Genomic DNA, 19219 nt, shown 5'->3' with positions numbered 1-19219 from the left:
TGTGACAGTATTCCATGTAACAGACCCGAAAATAGACCCATGGTGAGGATTGTAAAGGCTTTATAACCTATGACCAGTGGCGTAACTACCGCCATAGCAGCAGAGGCAGCTGCCACAGGGCCCGGGACATTAGGGGCCCAGTGACAGCCGATACCGCTGCTATCATTATACTCGGGGGTCTTTTCGGACCCCCGAGCATAATGATTGGTGGACCGGGAGAGGTAAGAAACATAAAAAACATTGTTACTTACCTCTCCACGATCCTGCCAGGCCTCCTTCCTTGTTGTCTGATGTCTCTGACGTCACATGAACCCGGCCTGCGTTCCGGGTCATGTGATGTCCGACGTCATTGCAGAAGGACGGTATTGGAGGCCGACAGCATAGGAGCCGGGGGACAGGTAAGAAACAGTAGTTTTTTATGTTTTTATTCCCCCGGGTCTCCGATTATTATACTCTGGGGTCTGAAAAGACCCCAGAGTATAATAATTGTATATGGGTGTCCACAGTGGGACATAATACTGTGTGCAGGGACAACTATGGAAGATAATACTGTGTGCAGGGGCCACTATGGGGCATAATACTGTGTGCAGGGGCCACTATTGGGGATAATACTGTGTGCAGGGGCCACTATGGGGGATAATACTGTGTGCAGGGGCCACTATGGGGGATAATACTGTGTGCAGGAGCCACTATGGGGGATAATACTGTGTGCAGGGGCCACTATGGGGCATAATACTGTGTGCAGGGGCCACTATGGGGCATAATACTGTGTGCAGGGGCCACTATGGGGGATAATACTGTGTGCAGGGGTCACTATGGGGCATAATACTGTGTGCAGGGGCCACTATTGGGGATAATACTGTTTGCAGGGGCCACTATGGGGCATAATACTGTTTGCAGGGACCACTATGGGGGATAATACTGTGTGCAGGGGCCACTATTGGGGATAATACTGTTTGCAGGGGCCACTATGGGGGATAATACTGTGTGCAAGGGCCACTATGGGGGATAATACTATGTGCAGGGACCACTATGGGGGATAATACTGTGTGCAGGGGCCACTATGGGGGATACTAGAACGCGCAGGAATGCGTAGGAAGGGGTCGGTCGAGGTCTTCGGTGTCAGTCGGGGGGGGGGGGGGGCCATGTCAAAAGTTCGCCACGGGGTCCCGCCATTCCTAGTTACGCCACTGCCTATGACCTATCATCAGGACGGGTTATCGATTGAAGATTGGTAGGGTTTGACACCAGAGACCCCTGCTGATCAGCTGCCGTAGCTCCTCTTCACTGCTTAGTAAGTACAGTGCTGTATATTGCTACATTGGCTCTGCTTGGCGTCATAGCTTAGCCTAGTCACTCGATAGGGAATGGGCTGTGAATGGCCCCGGTGAAAATAAGCCTAATATCACAAGGCCTGTGACGCGCTCAAGGAGCACCAACACTGCTTCAAACAGCAGATCCATGGGTATCCTGGATGTCAGACCCCCGCTGATCTCCAAATTGGTGACGTATCCTAAGGAAAGTCCCAGAAAACCCCTTAAAATTTGCAGATTATCACAACAGACATCATCATTTAAAAACACAAAAAGGTGAAATCCACAGAAAAATCCACTCTGAGATTGCAAGAGACAGATCGTCTAGCAGTGGAAGAACAAGATACATCAGCTTTTTAGATTCAAGGAACTCTGAAGCTGGGGCCACAGCTCTAGAAGGAAACTTCTAAGCTGGGAATCTTGGCAACAGGCCAGCCCTCCCTCTTAGCTCGCTATTTCTAACCATATCTTTCCCTGACTTAGCCTATGTGACTTAGCTTTTGTGTTCTCCTTGTACTTGCTCAGATTCTTCATGTTTACTTATACCTACCTAGAATGTATTTTCCTCCAGACACACCATTCTCCCTTCTGTATGTAAGAAGTCCTTGTATACAGATGTTCTGTCCTGGTTTCCGCCATTACTTGTTTACTAGTATTCTGGTTTACCTGTTTAGGTACAAATACTTACCTGTGTTTCTTTTCTTGCTTGCTTTGATACCCCATTCCTCCCAATGTGGATTTTATACTGTTGGGAGACTTCTCGCCTATTGTGTGTTTGTGTGTTTGGATGTTTGTTCCTCAATCACAGCCAAATGCCTGAACGGATTTGGCTGAGATTTCGCACATACCTAGATATTTTGCCAGAAGGAATGATAAGCCACCTCCCGAGGTGCGTACTCCCCCGACAGCCCCACCGGGACCGGTGAAACGATACTCCGGCTCGACTGTATGGCCTCTTATGGCGTCCTCGCTGCTCTGTTCACGGCACTCCCATTGGTGCACGCCAGGCTCTGGGTGGTCCTGTGGAGAAGCGGCGTGGCCCGACACGTTCAAGGCGGTGTGTGGGTGGGCCGCTCTCCGATCCCAAGCTGGCCAGCATAGCGCCTACTCGCAGCTCCGGCTGCGTGTGGCATACATGAGGCAGAGCAGCTACGCATACCTCCCAGCTATCCGCCCAACATCTATGGGGAGTGAGTGAGCGGAGAGAGTGGCGTGGGAGCGTGGGAAGGTGATTCCAACTATTTCTTTGTGTTACACGTCCAGGGGGACATAACGTAAGGGGCCTATGAAACTGGGGGCAGATAAAGATCAGGAGGGAGAACAGCATGACACTGGGCCAGATGAAGGGGAGGAGAACGACATGACAGTGCTGAAGATGAAGGGGGGGAACGGCATGACACTGGGGCAGATGCAGGGGGGAACAGCATCACACTGCTGCAGATGAAGGGGAAGCACGGCATGACACTGGGGCAGATGAGGGGGGGTGTGAGGGCACATAAAAAAAAACATGAGAATGGGCGGAATCAACATAAAAGTGGGCGGCGTTAAGTTTCCCGCGGCACATATTTTCTCCCTCTTTCGGCTCTTCGAACGTTGGGCTGTATAGGTAGGTACAGAGACCGCGGTGCCCAGCGAGGGCCAATGGGAGGCGGGGGCGTGCAGGGGTGCACCGCCAATCAGAAGCGCCAGCGATTGCGTACATTTAAGCGGTTCAGCGCCACCACCAAGCCGCAGACGAGGTAGATGCTAGTTGTTTTATAAATGTGAAAAATTCAATAAAATAAAGAGTGGAAAAACATATCCTGACATGAGTGGCACAAGATGACCAACTTTGAAAAAAATGCATGATTTTGCAATATTATGTCAGGAGATGTTTATGCCATATGTGCCTTTATGTCTTTATAGGTCACCCAATGGTTGTGATGTGACTTGTAGCGTGTTGTGTTAACATACTGAGTAGTTATCATAAGGACTTTTTCGAAAATGTAAAGATGGTCACATCTGTAATACAAGCATTATTGATCTACTAACTCGAAAGCATATATAGTAGCTGATAAACATAAAGCTTGCAAACAGAGCTTAGTGCGGCAGACAAACAAAAAATAGTCTGCACTGCCAAACAACATGAACTCTATGTGCAGGCACGCTGCCATGGCTGCAATAGAAATGACAACATAAAAAACTGCAACAGCATTTTACTGGTGCCAAGAACATGGCTTCTATGCTTACTGCAAAACTGTGACAAGACTATTTCTTCAGATTGGATGCTATAATACTACTAAGGCCTGGTTCACATCTGCTTTCTCTATTGGGGACCCCCCCCGAACGAAAACGTATACAGATTAAAAAGTGGTTAGATAAAAAAAAAAAAAAAAAACACATGGACACATAGACCATAATGGGGTCTGTGTGGTTTCCACACGAAGCATGCAGAGAGGAAAGTACTGCTTGCAGCACTATTCTCTACGCATCATTCGTGCGGAAACTGAACGAACACCACGCCTACCCCATTATAGTCTATGGGTTCGTGTGGTTTCTTAGCTAACCGCTTTTTATTGCGTATAGGTTTCCGTTTGGGGGGGCCCCAATACCGAACGCACATGTGAAACGGGCCTTAGTAGTATTATAGCATCCAATAAATGGTGCAAAATAGCAGTGAAAAATAAAAAATTTTCATGTAGCATGATCTACCATATATACTCGAGTATAAGCCGACCCGAATATAAGCCGAGGCCCCAATTTTACCACAAAAAACTGGGAAAACTTATTGACTCGAGTATAAGCCGAGGGGGGAAATGCAGCAGCTACTGGAAAATTTCAAAAATTAAAGTGGTCGGAGTTTTTGAGGACAGAAGATGCTGGGGAAGGGGAGGGGGTGTTTTGGTTGTCTGTCTGCCCCTTCCCTGAGCTTGAGGACTGGGCTTTTTCTTCACCCACTTGGAATTCAGCCTGGCTGACTATAGGGGATCTGCAGTGCTCCTATTAACCCCTTCCTGACGGAACAGGAGCACTGCAGATCCCCTATATTCAGTAGACACAGGGATATCTAATGTGTTTGTCTCACAGTCATTTTCTACTTTTATATGTATTCTAGGGAAAGGAGGGATTTACAACTTTTGTTTACTTTATTTTTTTAAAAGCCTTTTTTTTCCCACTATTTTATGGGAGATTCTATACATTACTAATTCGGCTGGCCATGGACATCCCCTCCCCCCCCAAAATAAATAAAAATATATATATATATATATATATATATTTTTTTTTTTTTTTATTTGCTTGACTCGAGTATAAGCCAAGGGGGCCTTTTCAGCACAAAAACTGTGCTGAAAAATTTGGCTTATACTTGAGTATATATTTTGACAGTTCCGGTACAATGCACCATCAAATATATCGTCCATGTGAATAGCCCTCATTTACCGAAAGTGAAATCACCGCGGCCGTGTAACTATGGTCATGTGACTATAGGCTAAGGTTAACTTCTCTCTGGACCCAGAGTTATGTATACTCTGCAGTTTTATACTTTCAGAATTGAAGTATCCATAATTGAAATACAATATCTGGAAGAACTCTATAAATTTAGACATGCGGTTTGAGCATAAGCCTCTTTTTGTGTACCTATTTTATTTTTAATATTGTAGACCTTATTGTATGAAACCTTCTATGGACCTAGAGTGAACTTCTAAATTGATACTCGCCCATTTGTCTGGTAAGCTTGCTTTACCATCAAACCTCAAAGATGGCTCCATCACAAGATTTATGAATGTTAAAAGGTTTATACAATACAAATTCATCTTTATGGCATATGTAACCTATGTATTCACTGAAAACAGAGTGCACTTGAAATGTAGCATGCAATTCCATAGCTTTTACTATAGAGGTCAATGATCTTTATTGTGGCTACAAATCTTTCTGACAGCATCTGAGCTTTTAATCTGTTGGGTGAAATGTTATGCCCAGAATTTTTACCTGGCCTCCAACATTTGAGTTATGGTAGAAGATATTGCACAAAGATGTTGACAGAGTTTTCTATTTCAAAGGTGCCGTGATCCTAAAAATCCTTGGATAGACCACTTACATGTACATTACTATGGTTTGTATTCATACATAGGACAGGGTCATACTGACAAGTAAAGAGTTATCCACGTGATGATTTGCGACATAGCTGGGTAGGGAGAATGTCGGGTATGTTGAGAATATAAAACAAAAACTGCAACGTAATAATTTTTGGAAGAGTCTTTAGAAATTCCAGACCTTCTTATTATTAATGGATAGGTCTTCTGGTAAGGCTAAGCTGAAATCGATATTTAGTGAATATCCTTTGATAAAACAGACTAATGCATTCTTCACTTAAGAAATAAGATCAATGAGAGCGATGAAAAACTGTTGGATAATTCAGAGGGAAATACAAGGGTAACATTTCCTATGTCAATGATAGTGTATGCAGTATGTCATTTATAGGGAATATATCGCCATTTTTCTATTTATTAAATCAAATTCTGTACCGTATATACTCGAGTATAAGCTGACCGGAATATAAGCCGACCCCCCTAATTTTACCACAAAAAAAACTAGGAAGACTTTTTGACTCGAATATAAGCTGAGGGGGGGAAATGCAGCAGCTACTGGAAAATTTCAAAAATTAAAATGGTCGGAGTTTTTGGGTGCAGTAGTTGCTGGGGAAGGGGAGGGGGTGTTTTGGTTGTCTGTCTGCCCCTTCCCTGAGCTTGAGGACTGTTTTTTCTTCCCCCACTTGGAATTCAGTCTGACTGAATATAGGGGATCTGCAGTGCTCCTATTAACCCCTTCCAGACGGAACAGGAGCACTGCAGATACCCTATATTCAGTATGTGTATGTGTGTCACAGTCATTTTCTACTTTAATATGTATTCTAGGGAAAGGAGGGATTTAGAACTTTTATTTATTTATTTTTTTTAATCATCTTTTTTTTTTTTTTTTTTTGCACTACTTTATGGGAGATTCTATACATTAATATTGTGGCTGGTCATAGACCCCCTCTCCTAGAAAAATAAATAAATAAATAAATATATATATATATATATATATATATATATATATATATTTTATTATTATTATTTTTTTTAATTTTTTTTGCTGACTCGAGTATAAGCCGAGGAGGGCTTTTTCAGCACAAAAACTGGGCTGAAAAATTCGGCTTATACTCGAGTATATATGGTAACCTAAGTCTTGAAACTCAGATATCCCTGCTATGCGCAGCTTACAGTGTACAGTGAATCCTCTTTGAGACGTCCACCTAAAATTGCATTAAAAAGTTGTTCTTCTAGAGAAGTGGTCTTCTCAAAGAAGATGGCTAGCATGAAAAAACTGTTCATTCAGAAGTGGTCTTGATAAGGAGGTGGTCTTCTCAACTTCTCAAATAAGATGGCTAGTAGGAAAACTGTCACTGAGAATGTGGCCTTGGTAAGGAGGTGGTCTTCTCAAAAAGGTGGCCTTTTGGAGACGTTTCACAGTATTTGTGGTTTTGGTTTTTCCATTGGCTGCTTGAAGCACCATCCTCCAAGATAACCTCACTTTGTGAGGGTCCCGGTCAAATGATATTCAATATATATGCATAGGGTCCATCCACACCAATAATAATGATTGACTATAATGTTATAATATATTAATACGTTATATTATAATACAGTAACATTAGTTACTAGCAACAGGAAATTTACTGTGAATGAGAAATATGAACATCTTGCCTGGACCCAGGTGATATATTCCCTGACCTACAAGTGGTTAAGAGCTAATACTAAATACTGTTATATGTTCTTGTTCTATTATTTAGCTACAAACTCATATACAACATGACTGGAAAGGATGGTAAGGGTGTTTTCATCCTGTATCTGCAGTGTACATATGCCAGGAATGTGCATATATTAAACGCATCCTTGGGCTCCATTTACCTTATGACAGACAATACATAAAATAGAGTGACCTTAATGCTAATGCTATGTATCACCACCTTACTATGAACCCACATGGTACTTAAATTGTCCTTGTATCTTTGATATTCTAGACCGTGTAACAGAGGTCCACACTGATATCTACGTGACAAGTTTTGGTCCTGTCTCTGACACAGATATGGTAAGTTATAATATATTTGTCTATTATTCATCTATTATTTTATTAAGTTATAATATATTTGTCTATTATTCATCTATTATTTTGTTTCTGGATGTTTAAAAATGTAGAGAGAAAAGTTCAGCCAGTAGGACTTTTCCCTCTGCATTTTTCTGCATTTTTTGGGTGGAAGCCTGAAGTTTATGGGGTCCGCGGTTAGCCGCCTTTTAAGTGGGTCAGCTTTAATTTTTTGGGGTCTCCATACGGACCCCAAAGAACGGAAGGCCGAATGATAGCGTGAAGAGGTTTCCTATCATGTTGCATGAGCAGGAATGACTTGTAAGTCTCTGTACTGCCTATGTAGGTGCACACTCTCCCTGATGTGTACGATTATCCCCTGTCCCTGGTCTATAGTCTCTCTCTCTGCCAAATCAGTATCCCTGCGCTATGCTGAGGAGGCCCAATAGGCCAAAACAGTGCTGTCCATAGCTGGAATCTGTTCCTTTTGGAATAGAAATACTAATTTGGCAATTAAAGAGGACCTTTCACCACTTTTGGGCACATGCAGTGTTATATACTGCCAGAAAGCCGACAGTGCGCTGATTTCAGCGCACTGTCGGCTTTCCCGATCTGTGCCCGGTGTAAAGAGCTTATGGTGCCGGTACCGTAGTGCTCTATGGTCAGAAGGGCGTTTCTGACCATTAGCCAGAGACGTCCTTCTGCCTCGCGGCGCCAATCGCGCTGTACTGTGGCGCAGGGAGGAACTCCCCCCTCCCGCTCCTGATAATACTCGTCTATGGACGAGCTGTGTGAGCAGAGGGAGGGGGCATTCCTCCCGGCTCCACAGCACAGCGCGATTGGCGCCGCGAGGCAGAAGGACGTCTCTGGCTAATGGTCAGAAACGCCCTTCTGACCATAGAGCACTACGGTACCGGCACCGTAAGCTCTTTACACCGGGCACAGATCGGGAATGCCGACAGTGCGCTGAAATCAGCGCACTGTCGGCTTTCTGGCAGTATATAACACTGCATGTGCCCAAAAGTGGTGAAAGGTCCTCTTTAAATCCGCATCATGACAGTAGACTTTTTAGTCATGCATGATGTTAAGGAGGCTGCCCTCTAGAGGGTGGCATACAGAGGCACTGTTCTCCTAATTACATCCTGGAGAATAGATTTGCATATTTTTTACCCAGAATCCCTATCGGAGCAGGAATTACTTGTAAGTCTCCGTACTACCTATGTAGGCACACACTCTCCCTGATGTGTACAGTAACTATTAAAGGATGCAAAGAGATGCCACCTTGCGGTGTCTCAGACCATACAAGCCCTGCTAAGGATTCTGGTGGAAAAAGTAGAACTTGCACTTTACCTTTTGGATGGTAGTTCCTTACGATGCCTGTTCTTTTTGAAACCTAGTCGCATGAATCTGAAAAAAAAAAAAAAAAAAATCGGACAGAATATATCCTACCCAAGGAATAGGGCATGCAACTATGTCCTCCTTGGTGGAAAAATGAGAACATTCTCTAGCACCACCCTTTGGAAGGTAGCTCCCTATAGATCAGTGCCACAGTGGGAAGATTTATTAAAACCAACTCAAAATTTGAATGCAAATATGGGATGTACAGAAATGATCGAATTAAAAAAAAATGCATAAATTGTTTAATAAACTCCCCCAATGTGTTAAAACATTAGACGTATCATAGTGCTGTCAGCTGATTCTGGTTGCGGTTTAAGGTATGCTTCAGGTTATGCTTGTGTGATCATAATCCTGAACTTTTTGCAAGAGAGCACCCTACTTGTAGGTTCTGAAAGGATCGGACATGATTATATTTATACCACTCTGCAAGAAGGCCATCACCTTAGCTGAATGCCTTCATCCACTCCTTACTCTTCAGATATCTTCAGCTTCCCTGTTCTTATTTTCAGTACTGCAGTGCTCCCATTAGGATTAAGAGCTTAAGAGCATTGTAGACTCTTAGGTCTTTTTCTTCTTAAACCTATCTACTGCTGGCAACACATGCAGGATGTAAGACGTATCCTTCTGTCTGTACACGGAACAGTCCATCTGATACATGTTTATCTAAGTCCTAAACCTATGAGTGGACCTCATTACTGCTGACGTCACGAGTCTGCCAAATGTTCAATGTAATCCTTATTATATAAACATGATCTAAATTCGGAGACTTAAAAAATATCATAAATGGATTTAAGAATGAGAAAATTAAAAACTAAGAGCATTTTTATACCATAGAAGCAAATATATATGTCAAACACCCTTGCTATATACCGTCTGTGTTATATACGCCTCAGTGGTACAAGTAAAAATCCAATGTACTGGCCCAAAGTTTAGAATACCACATTTTAGTAGTCCATAGATACCATTACAGCCTGAGTCTTTCTTAAAGGGGCTCTATCAGCAAAAGCATGCTGATAGAGCCCCACATATGCGTGCATAGCCTTTAAAAAGGCTATTCAGGCACCGTAAATGTTATATTAAACTACCCCCCCCCCCCGTTTTAAAATAATAACCTAAAAAAGAATGTTATCTACTTACGGATCATGCACCCTGGGCAGGCATTCAGGGTGTGTCTTCATCTACTTCCCCGCCTCTTCTTCCTCTGATGTCTTCGGGTCCCGTCTTCCTCCGGCGCTCGCGGACACTGATATAAAAAAATGGCCTGGGCGCATGCGCAGTAGCATGCGGCTTCTACTACAGCTACTGCGCATGCGCCCAGGCCATCACCGTCCATTCGCGAGCGCTGGAGGAAGACGGGACCGGAGGACATCGGAGGAAGAAGAGGCGGGGAAGAAGATGAAGACAAACCCTGAATGCCCGCCCAGCGTGCACGATCCGTAAGTAGAGCACATTCTTTTTTAGGTTATTATTTTAAAATGGGGGGGGGGGTAGTTTAATATAACATTTACGGTGCCTGAATAGCCTTTTTAAAGGCTATTCACGCATATGTGGGGCTCTATCAGCATGATTTTGCTGATAGAGCCCCTTTAAAGGGAACCTGTCATGGTGTCCATCAGTGCAGTCTGGACAACGTAGCAAAAATGCTGATCAGATTGATATATCTGTATGGTTTTATGGGTAAAGATTGACTATAACTTCAATTTCATTCATTTAAATCCCCATTTATTCTGGACTTAGGAGTCCAGTGGGTGGTCCCATTCAGTGATCAGCCATACAGAGATTATTATTGAAAGATATTTAAATGAATAAAATAGATGGTTATTCTGAATTTTTCCCCCAAAAAACTCTATATTAACCTGCTAAGCACCTCCTGTTCTATAGCATATATAATGTAACAGTTTTCCTATAAAGCATTTTTTTATGATCCATGTGCAGGTAAAGATAAATAGTGTAACATACTTTATATAAGCAAAGTGCTAATTTCTTCACTTATTTGCCTCCTTCTGCCGCTGATCAAATCTATGCAAAGAAGTCTACTGAGAGGGACTGAAGTGCAGAAGCAGAGAGACATGTGCACTCTAGAGAGACAGCTCTCTTTCATGGCACAGCTGGGTTATCAGGATTTACTACCCAGTAGAGATGAGCGAACAGTAAAATGTCCGAGGTTCGATATTCGTTTCGAGTAGCCCCTCAATATTCGACAACTCAAATCGAATATCAAACCCTATTATAGTCTATGGGGGGAAAATGCTCGTTTCAGGGGTAGGCAACGTTCGATCAAATTATACTTACCAAGTCCAAAAGTGAGGGTCGGGCTGGATCCTCCAAGAAGTCTTCTCCGTGCAGCGTCCCCGCGGCGTCTTCCGGCTCTTCATTCACTCTGCCAGGCATCGGGCCTGGGCAGAGACGACTGCGCATGTCCGCACTAAGCGGACATGCGCAGTCGGCTCTGCCCAGGCCTGATGCCTGGCAGAGTGAATGAAGAGCCGGAAGACGCCGCGGGGAAGCTGCACGGAGACGACTTCGAAAGGTAGGAGAAGAACCAGCGTTGATTGGCCGACTGTATAGCATTCGGCCAATCAATGCTGGCTCTGCATCGAACTTTTCCATTCGAATAGTGAGTGGTACTCGATCGAGTACGAATATTTCAAATACCGTAGTATTCGATCGAATACCTACTCGATCGAATACTACTCACTCATCTCTACTACTCAGCCTTCTAATGACAGAAATGACTCATTAAATATGGTAGACGTCCACACATCTCTGTTTATATCCTTCCCCCCTCTCCATAGACTTCATTGTAAACCGATACTTCTTATGTATGCAGTATTGACCAAAATCATTCAGATTAGACGTAGAGACAGGAGTAGTAGGCGAAGACACTTTTCTTTAGTAAAGTATATTGCAAAGTTCGTTCCCTTTACCTGCATTATTGATTTATAAGAAAAAAAAAAATTACTAAAATGAAAATTCCCTTTTTTATTATCTTGCTCACATGAACAAAGAACGAGTGGCAAGCTAAATCGGCTAAATCAGATGGGTGCAGGTTACTATTATTCCACCACACCATGGTTGGAGAGTAACTGAGCATTTCTTTGCTTTTCTGAAGCCTTACATTTACATAAGCATTTGTATTTGCTCCTGACTACAGTGTCTGAGCTTTATCACGCCGCATAAGGTATACTTTGAAATTACATTTTTTACAGATATAGAACAGAAAAGTGTGAAATGATTCCTACCTGCAGTATTTGTCTCAAGAATCAGAAATGTTATGGAAAATGCAAGCATGTGAGGTGTGGAAAAGGCTTTGCCCCCCCCCCCCCCACCTTACACAACTGGAAACACGCCAATAAAATCAGAATGATTACTATACATTGAGAATACCGTAGAATATTTTATCCCTCAGTTCTTATGTTTATTATATAGAGATGAGCGAACAGTGTTCTATCGAACTCATGTTCGATCGGATATTAGGCTGTTCGGCATGTTCGAATCGAATCGAACACCGCGTGGTAAAGTGCGCCATTACTCGATTCCCCTCCCACCTTCCCTGGCGCCTTTTTTGCTCCAATAACAGCGCAGGGTAGGTGGGACAGGAACTACGACACCGGTGACATTGAAAAAAGTAGGCAAAACCCATTGGCTGCCGAAAACATGTGACCTCTAATTTAAAAGAACAGCGACGCCCAGCTTCGCGTCATTCTGAGCTTGCAATTCACCGGGGACGGAGGTTTCCGTCCAGTTAGCTAGGGCTTAGATTCTGGGTAGGCAGGGACAGGCTAGGATAGGAAGGAGAAGACAACCAACAGCTCTTATAAGAGCTAAATTCCAGGGAGAAGCTTGTCAGTGTAACGTGGCACTGACGGGCTCAATCGCCGCAACCCAGCTTTCCGCGGATCCTGAATGGAATACACTGACAGTGTATTCCCGTATACCCGATATATACCCCCGATACCCGTTCCAACGGTGTGCCCCCCCACCTTCACCTCAGAAATACCCTGCAAGTCCCCTAGCAATAGAATTGGGGCTATATACACCCACTATTTTTGCTACTGGTATATAGTGCCATTGTCTGACTGGGAATTCAAAGAATATATTGGGGTTACGTGCACCCACAATTTTTGCTACTGGTATATAGTGCCATTGTCTCACTGGGAATTCAAAGAATATATTGGGGTTACGTGCACCCACAATTTTTGCTACTGGTATACAGTGCCATTGTCTGACTGGGAATTCAAAGAATATATTGGGGTTACAAATACCCTCATTTCTTGCTACTGGTATATAGTGCCATTGTCTGACTGGGAATTCAAAGAATATATTGGGGTTACAAATACCCTCATTTCTTGCTACTGGTATATAGTGCCAGTTTCTGACTGGTAATTCAAAGACTATATTGGGGTTACGTGCACCCACAATTTTTGCTACTGGTATATAGTGCCATTGTCTGACTGGGAATTCAAAGAATATATTGGGGTTATAAATACCCTCATTTCTTGCTACTGGTATATAGTGCCATTGTCTGACTGGGAATTCAAAGAATATATTGGGGTTATAAATACCCTCATTTCTTGCTACTGGTATATAGTGCCATTGTCTGACTGGGAATTCAAAGAATATATTGGGGTTATAAATACCCTCATTTCTTGCTACTGGTATATAGTGCCATTGTCTGACTGGGAATTCAAAGAATATATTGGGGTTACAAATACCCTCATTTCTTGCTACTGCCATATAGTGCCAGTTTCTGACTGGTAATTCAAAGAATATATTGGGGTTACAAATACCCTCATTTCTTGCTACTGGTATATAGTGCCATTGTCTGACTGGGAATTCAAAGAATATATTGGGGTTACAAATACCCTCATTTCTTGCTACTGCCATATAGTGCCAGTTTCTGACTGGTAATTCAAAGAATATATTGGGGTTACGTGCACCCACAATTTTTGCTACTGGTATATAGTGCCAATTTCTAACTGGGAATTCAAAATGCGCAAGGCTCCCGGAAAGGGACGTGGACGAGGCCGTGGGCGAGGTCGGGGGAATGGTTCTGGGGAGCAAGGTAGCAGTGAAGCCACAGGGCGTCCCGTGCCTACTCCTGTGGGGCAGCAAGCATTGCGCCACTCCACAGTGCCAGGGTTGCTTGCCACATTAACTAAACTGCAGGGTACAAACCTTAGTAGGCCCGAGAACCAGGAACAGGTCTTGCAATGGCTGTCAGAGAACGCTTACAGCACATTGTCCAGCAGCCAGTCAGACTCTGCCTCCTCTCCTCCTATTACCCAACAGTCTTGTCCTCCTTCCTCCCAAAATTCCCAAGCTTCACAGAACAATAACCCCAACTGTCCCTGCTCCCCAGAGCTGTTCTCCGCTCCTTTCATTGTCCCTCAACCTGCCTCTCCACGTCACGATTCCACGAACCTAACAGAGGAGCATCTGTGTCCAGATGCTCAAACACTAGAGTCTCCTCCATCTCCATTCGATTTGGTGGTGGATGACCAGCAACCCACCCTCATCGACGATGATGTGACGCAGTTGCCGTCAGGGCATCCAGTTGACCGGCGCATTGTGCGGGAGGAGGAGATGAGACAGGAGTTGGAAGAGGAAGTGGTGGATGATGAGGACACTGACCCGACCTGGACAGGGGAGATGTCAAGTGGGGAAAGTAGTGTGGATGTTGAGGCAGGTGCAGCACCAAAAAGGGTAGCTAGAGGCAGAGGTCAGCAGCTTAGGCGAAGCCAGGCCACACCCGGAATCTCCCAAGATGTTCCAGTTCGTACCCAGCCCCGAAAAACTCCCACCTCAAGGGCACGTTTCTCGAAGGTGTGGAGTTTTTTCAAGGAATGCGCCGAGGACAGATATAGTGTTGTCTGCACAATTTGCCTCTCGAAATTGATTAGGGGCTCTGAGAAGAGCAACCTGTCCACCACTTCAATGCGCCGTCATTTGGAATCCAAGCACTGGAATCAGTGGCAGGCAGCAATGGCAGGACAAAGGCCGCCTGCCGTTCACGCCACTGCCACTGCCTCTGCCACTGCCTCTGCCTCTGCCACTGCCACTGCTGACTGTGCTGGCGATGCACTCCAGAGGACGAGCCAGGACACCACTTCATCTGCCTCCGCCACTTTGTTGACTTCTCCCTCATCCTCCCCTGTTCCTGTCTTATCTCCTTCTCCTGCACCATCAAAGGCACCATCAGGCGCTTCTTTACAACAACCCACCATCTCTCAGACATTGGAGCGGCGGCAGAAATACACTGCTAACCACCCACACGCGCAAGCCTTGAACGCCAACATCGCTAAACTGCTGGCCCAGGAGATGTTGGCGTTCCGGCTTGTTGAAACTCCCGCCTTCCTGGACCTGATGGCAACTGCGGCACCTCGCTATGCCGTCCCTAGCCGTCACTACTTCTCCCGGTGTACCGTCCCCGCCTTGCACCAGCACGTGTCACTCAACATCAGGCAGGCCCTTAGTTCCGCGCTTTGCACAAAGGTCCACTTGACCACCGACGCGTGGACAAGTGCATGCGGACAGGGACGCTACATTTCACTGACGGCACACTGGGTGAATGTAGTTGAGGCTGGGACTGCTTCCCAAACTGGCCCGGTGTACCTCGTCTCCCCGCCTAACATTCCTGGCAGGGACACGAGAAGAACACCCCCCTCCTCCTCCTCCTCTACCGCCTCCTCCTCCGCCACCGCCTCCTCCTCCACTGTTAGATTGACCCCAGCTACGAGTTGGAAACGTTGCAGCACTGGCGTTGGTAGACGTCAGCAGGCTGTGCTGAAGCTGATCAGCTTGGGGGACAGACAGCACACTGCCTCCGAGGTGAGGGATGCCCTCCTCGATGAGACGGCAATATGGTTTGAGCCGCTGCACCTGGGCCCAGGCATGGTCGTTTGTGATAACGGCCGGAACCTGGTAGCAGCTCTGGAGCTTGCCGGACTCCAACATGTTCCATGCCTGGCCCACGTCTTCAACCTAGTGGTGCAACGTTTCCTAAAGAGCTACCCCAATGTTCCAGAGCTACTGGTGAAAGTGCGGCGCATGTGCGCCCACTTTCGCAAGTCGACAGTAGCCGCTGCTAGCTTAAAATCTCTCCAGCAACGCCTGCATGTGCCACAACACCGGCTTTTGTGCGACGTCCCCACACGCTGGAACTCAACGTTTCAGATGTTGAATAGAGTGGTTGAGCAGCAGAGACCTTTGATGGAATACCAGCTACAAAACCCTAGGGTGCCACAAAGTCAGCTGCCTCAGTTTCACATCCATGAGTGGCCATGGATGAGAGACCTTTGTGACATCCTACAGGTCTTTGAGGAGTCCACAAGGAGGGTGAGCTCTGAGGATGCGATGGTGAGCCTTACAATCCCGCTCTTGTGTGTTCTGAGAGAATCCCTGATTGACATCAGGGATAACTCAGATCACACAGAGGAGTTAGGGATAGCATCCGATCCGTCACAGCTGGAGAGTAGGTCCACACATCTGTCCGCTTCACTGCGTTTAATGGAGGAGGAGGAGGAGGAGGAAGAAGAGTTGTCCGATGATGTGATGGTGATACAGGAGGCTTCCGGGCAACTTCGAATCGTCCCATTGTTGCAGCGCGGATGGGTAGACATGGAGGATGAGGAGGAAATGGAGATTGAACTTTCCGGTGGGGCCAGAGGAGTCATGCCAACTAACACTGTGGCAGACATGGCTGAGTTCATGTTGGGGTGCTTTACAACCGACAAGCGTATTGTCAAAATCATGGAGGACAACCAGTACTGGATCTTTGCTATCCTTGACCCCCGGTATAAAAACAACATCTCGTCTTTTATTCCGGTAGAGGGGAGGGCCAATCGCATCAATGCTTGCCACAGGCAATTGGTGCAGAATATGATGGAGATGTTTCCAGCATGTGACGTTGGCGGCAGGGAGGGCAGTTCCTCCAGTAGGCAACCAAGTTCTCACCGGTCCACACAAACGAGGGGCACACTGTCTAAGGTCTGGGACACCTTGATGGCACCCCCTTGCCAAAGTGCCGCCACGGAGGGTCCTAGTGTCACCAGGCGTGAGAAGTATAGGCGCATGTTGCGGGAATACCTTTCCGACCACAGCCCTGTCCTCTCCGACCCCTTTGCGCCCTACACGTATTGGGTGTCGAAGTTGGACCTGTGGCTTGAACTTGCCCTATATGCCTTGGAGGTGCTGTCCTGTCCTGCCGCCAGCGTCCTATCTGAGAGGGTGTTCAGTGCAGCCGGTGGCATCATCACTGACAAGCGCACCCGTCTGTCAGCTGAGAGTGCCGACCGGCTCACTTTGATAAAAATGAACCACCACTGGATAGAGCCTTCATTTTTGTGCCCACCTGTGTAAAGCACCCCAACATGAAACTCCATGTCTGTACTCAACCTCTCCAATTCCTCCGCATCCTCATACTCATCCACCATAAGCGTTGCACAATTCTGCTAATACTAGGCTCCCTCCACCCTGATTTCCCCCAACTCTGCTGGTTAGAGGCTCCCTCCACCCTGATTTCCACCAACTCTGCTGGTTAGAGGCTCCCTCCACCCTGCTTTCCCACAACTCTGCTGGTTAGAGGCTCCCTCCACCCTGCTTTCCCACAACTCTGCTGGTTAGAGGCTCCCTCCACCCTGATTTCCACCAACTCTGCTGGTTAGAGGCTCCCTCCACCCTGCTTCCCACAACTCTGCTGGTTAGAGGCTCCCTCCACCCTGATTTCCACCAACTCTGCTGGTTAGAGGCTCCCTCCACCATGAATTGGTCCAAACTGGGCTGTTTAGAGGCTCCCTCCACTATGAATTGGTCCAAACTGGGGTTTTTAGAGGCTCCCTCCACCATGAATTGGTCCAAACTGGGCTGGTTAGAGGCTCCCTCCACCATGAATTTGCCCAAACTGGGCTGTTTAGAGGCTCCCTCCACCATGAATTGGTCCAAACTGGGGTTTTTAGAGGCTCCCTCCACCATGAATTGGTCCAAACTGGGCTGTTTAGAGGCTCCCTCCACCATGAATTGGTCCAAACTGGGGTTTTGGAGGGAGCCTCTAACCAGCTCTAACCAAACTGGGGTTTTTAGAGGCTCCCTCCACCATGAATTGGTCCAATCTGGGCTGGTTAGAGGCTCCCTCCACCATGAATTTGCCCAAACTGGGCTGTTTAGAGGCTCCCTCCACTATCAATTTGCCCAAACTGGGCTGTTTAGAGGCTCCCTCCACCATGAATTGGTCCAAACTGGGGTTTTTAGAGGCTCCCTCCACCATGAATTGGTCCAAACTGGGGGGTTTTAGAGGCTCCCTCCACCATGAATTTGCCCAAACTGGGCTGTTTAGAGGCTCCCTCCATCATGAATTGGTCCAAACTGGGGTTTTTTGAGGCTCCCTTCACCATGAATTGGTCCAAACTGGGGTTTTTAGAGGCTCCCTCCACCATGAATTGGTCCAAACTGAGGTTTTTAGAGGCTCCCTCCACCATGAATTTGCCCAAACTGGGCTGTTTAGAGGCTCCCTCCACCATGAATTTGCCCAAACTGGGCTGTTTAGAGGCTCCCTCCACCATGAATTGGTCCAAACTGGGGTTTTTAGAGGCTCCCTCCACCATGAATTGGTCCAAACTGGGGGTTTTTAGAGGCTCCCTCCACCATGAATTTGCCCAAACTGGGCTGTTTAGAGGCTCCCTCCATCATGAATTGGTCCAAACTGGGGTTTTTTGAGGCTCCCTCCACCATGAATTGGTCCAAACTGGGGTTTTTAGAGGCTCCCTCCACCATGAATTGGTCCAAACTGGGGTTTTTAGAGGCTCTCTCCACCATGAATTTGCCCAAACTCTGCTGGTTAGAGGCTCAATCCACCCTGATTTTCAAAACAAATGTTGGTGCCAACCTCAACTTACTACAAGGGCCAAATTCACTGCTGGTGACAAGCTCTCCTCACTGCAAGTGCCAAATACACATGTTTCAAGGTGTTTTCCTACTGTCAGAGAGGTGGTATTGAGTGTGTAAAGTGTGTAGTTGTTAGGCTGTGATGTTGGGGTAATAGAGGGTCTTTGGTGTGTTAGATGCCCCCAGACATGCTTCCCCTGCTGTCCCAGTGTCATTCCAGAGGTGTTGGCATCATTTCCTGGGGTGTCATAGTGGACTTGGTGACCCTCCAGACACGGATTTGGGTTTCCCCCTTAACGAGTATCTGTTCCCCATAGACTATAATGGGGTTCGAAACCCGTTCGAACACACGAACATTGAGCGGCTGTTCGAATCGAATTTCGAACCTCGAACATTTTAGTGTTCGCTCATCTCTATTATTATACCGTAGGTCTATGCTTAAATGTGCAAAATCTACATAGGTGTATGTATACTAATGTAGATAATACATCTGGTTTTTTTTGTTGGGTCTATAAAAATTGGCA

At 46.0% G+C, this 19219-nt stretch overlaps 1 protein-coding gene across 1 annotated transcript in view; it reads left to right on the top strand.

Annotated features, from left to right (window-relative positions):
• Positions 1-19219, top strand: part of GABRA2 (gamma-aminobutyric acid type A receptor subunit alpha2) — a 147771-nt gene that overhangs the window by 40382 nt on the left and 88170 nt on the right. The window contains exon 4 of the mRNA XM_075261618.1: positions 7354-7421. Within this exon, the coding sequence (XP_075117719.1) occupies positions 7354-7421 (68 nt within the window). The remainder of the gene's footprint in view (positions 1-7353; positions 7422-19219) is intronic.

Source organism: Leptodactylus fuscus, chromosome 1 (genome assembly GCF_031893055.1).
Source record: "Leptodactylus fuscus isolate aLepFus1 chromosome 1, aLepFus1.hap2, whole genome shotgun sequence".
NCBI lineage: Eukaryota > Metazoa > Chordata > Amphibia > Anura > Leptodactylidae > Leptodactylus > Leptodactylus fuscus.
Note: the sequence above shows the minus strand (reverse complement) of the source record. Positions and strands in the feature narration are given on the sequence as shown.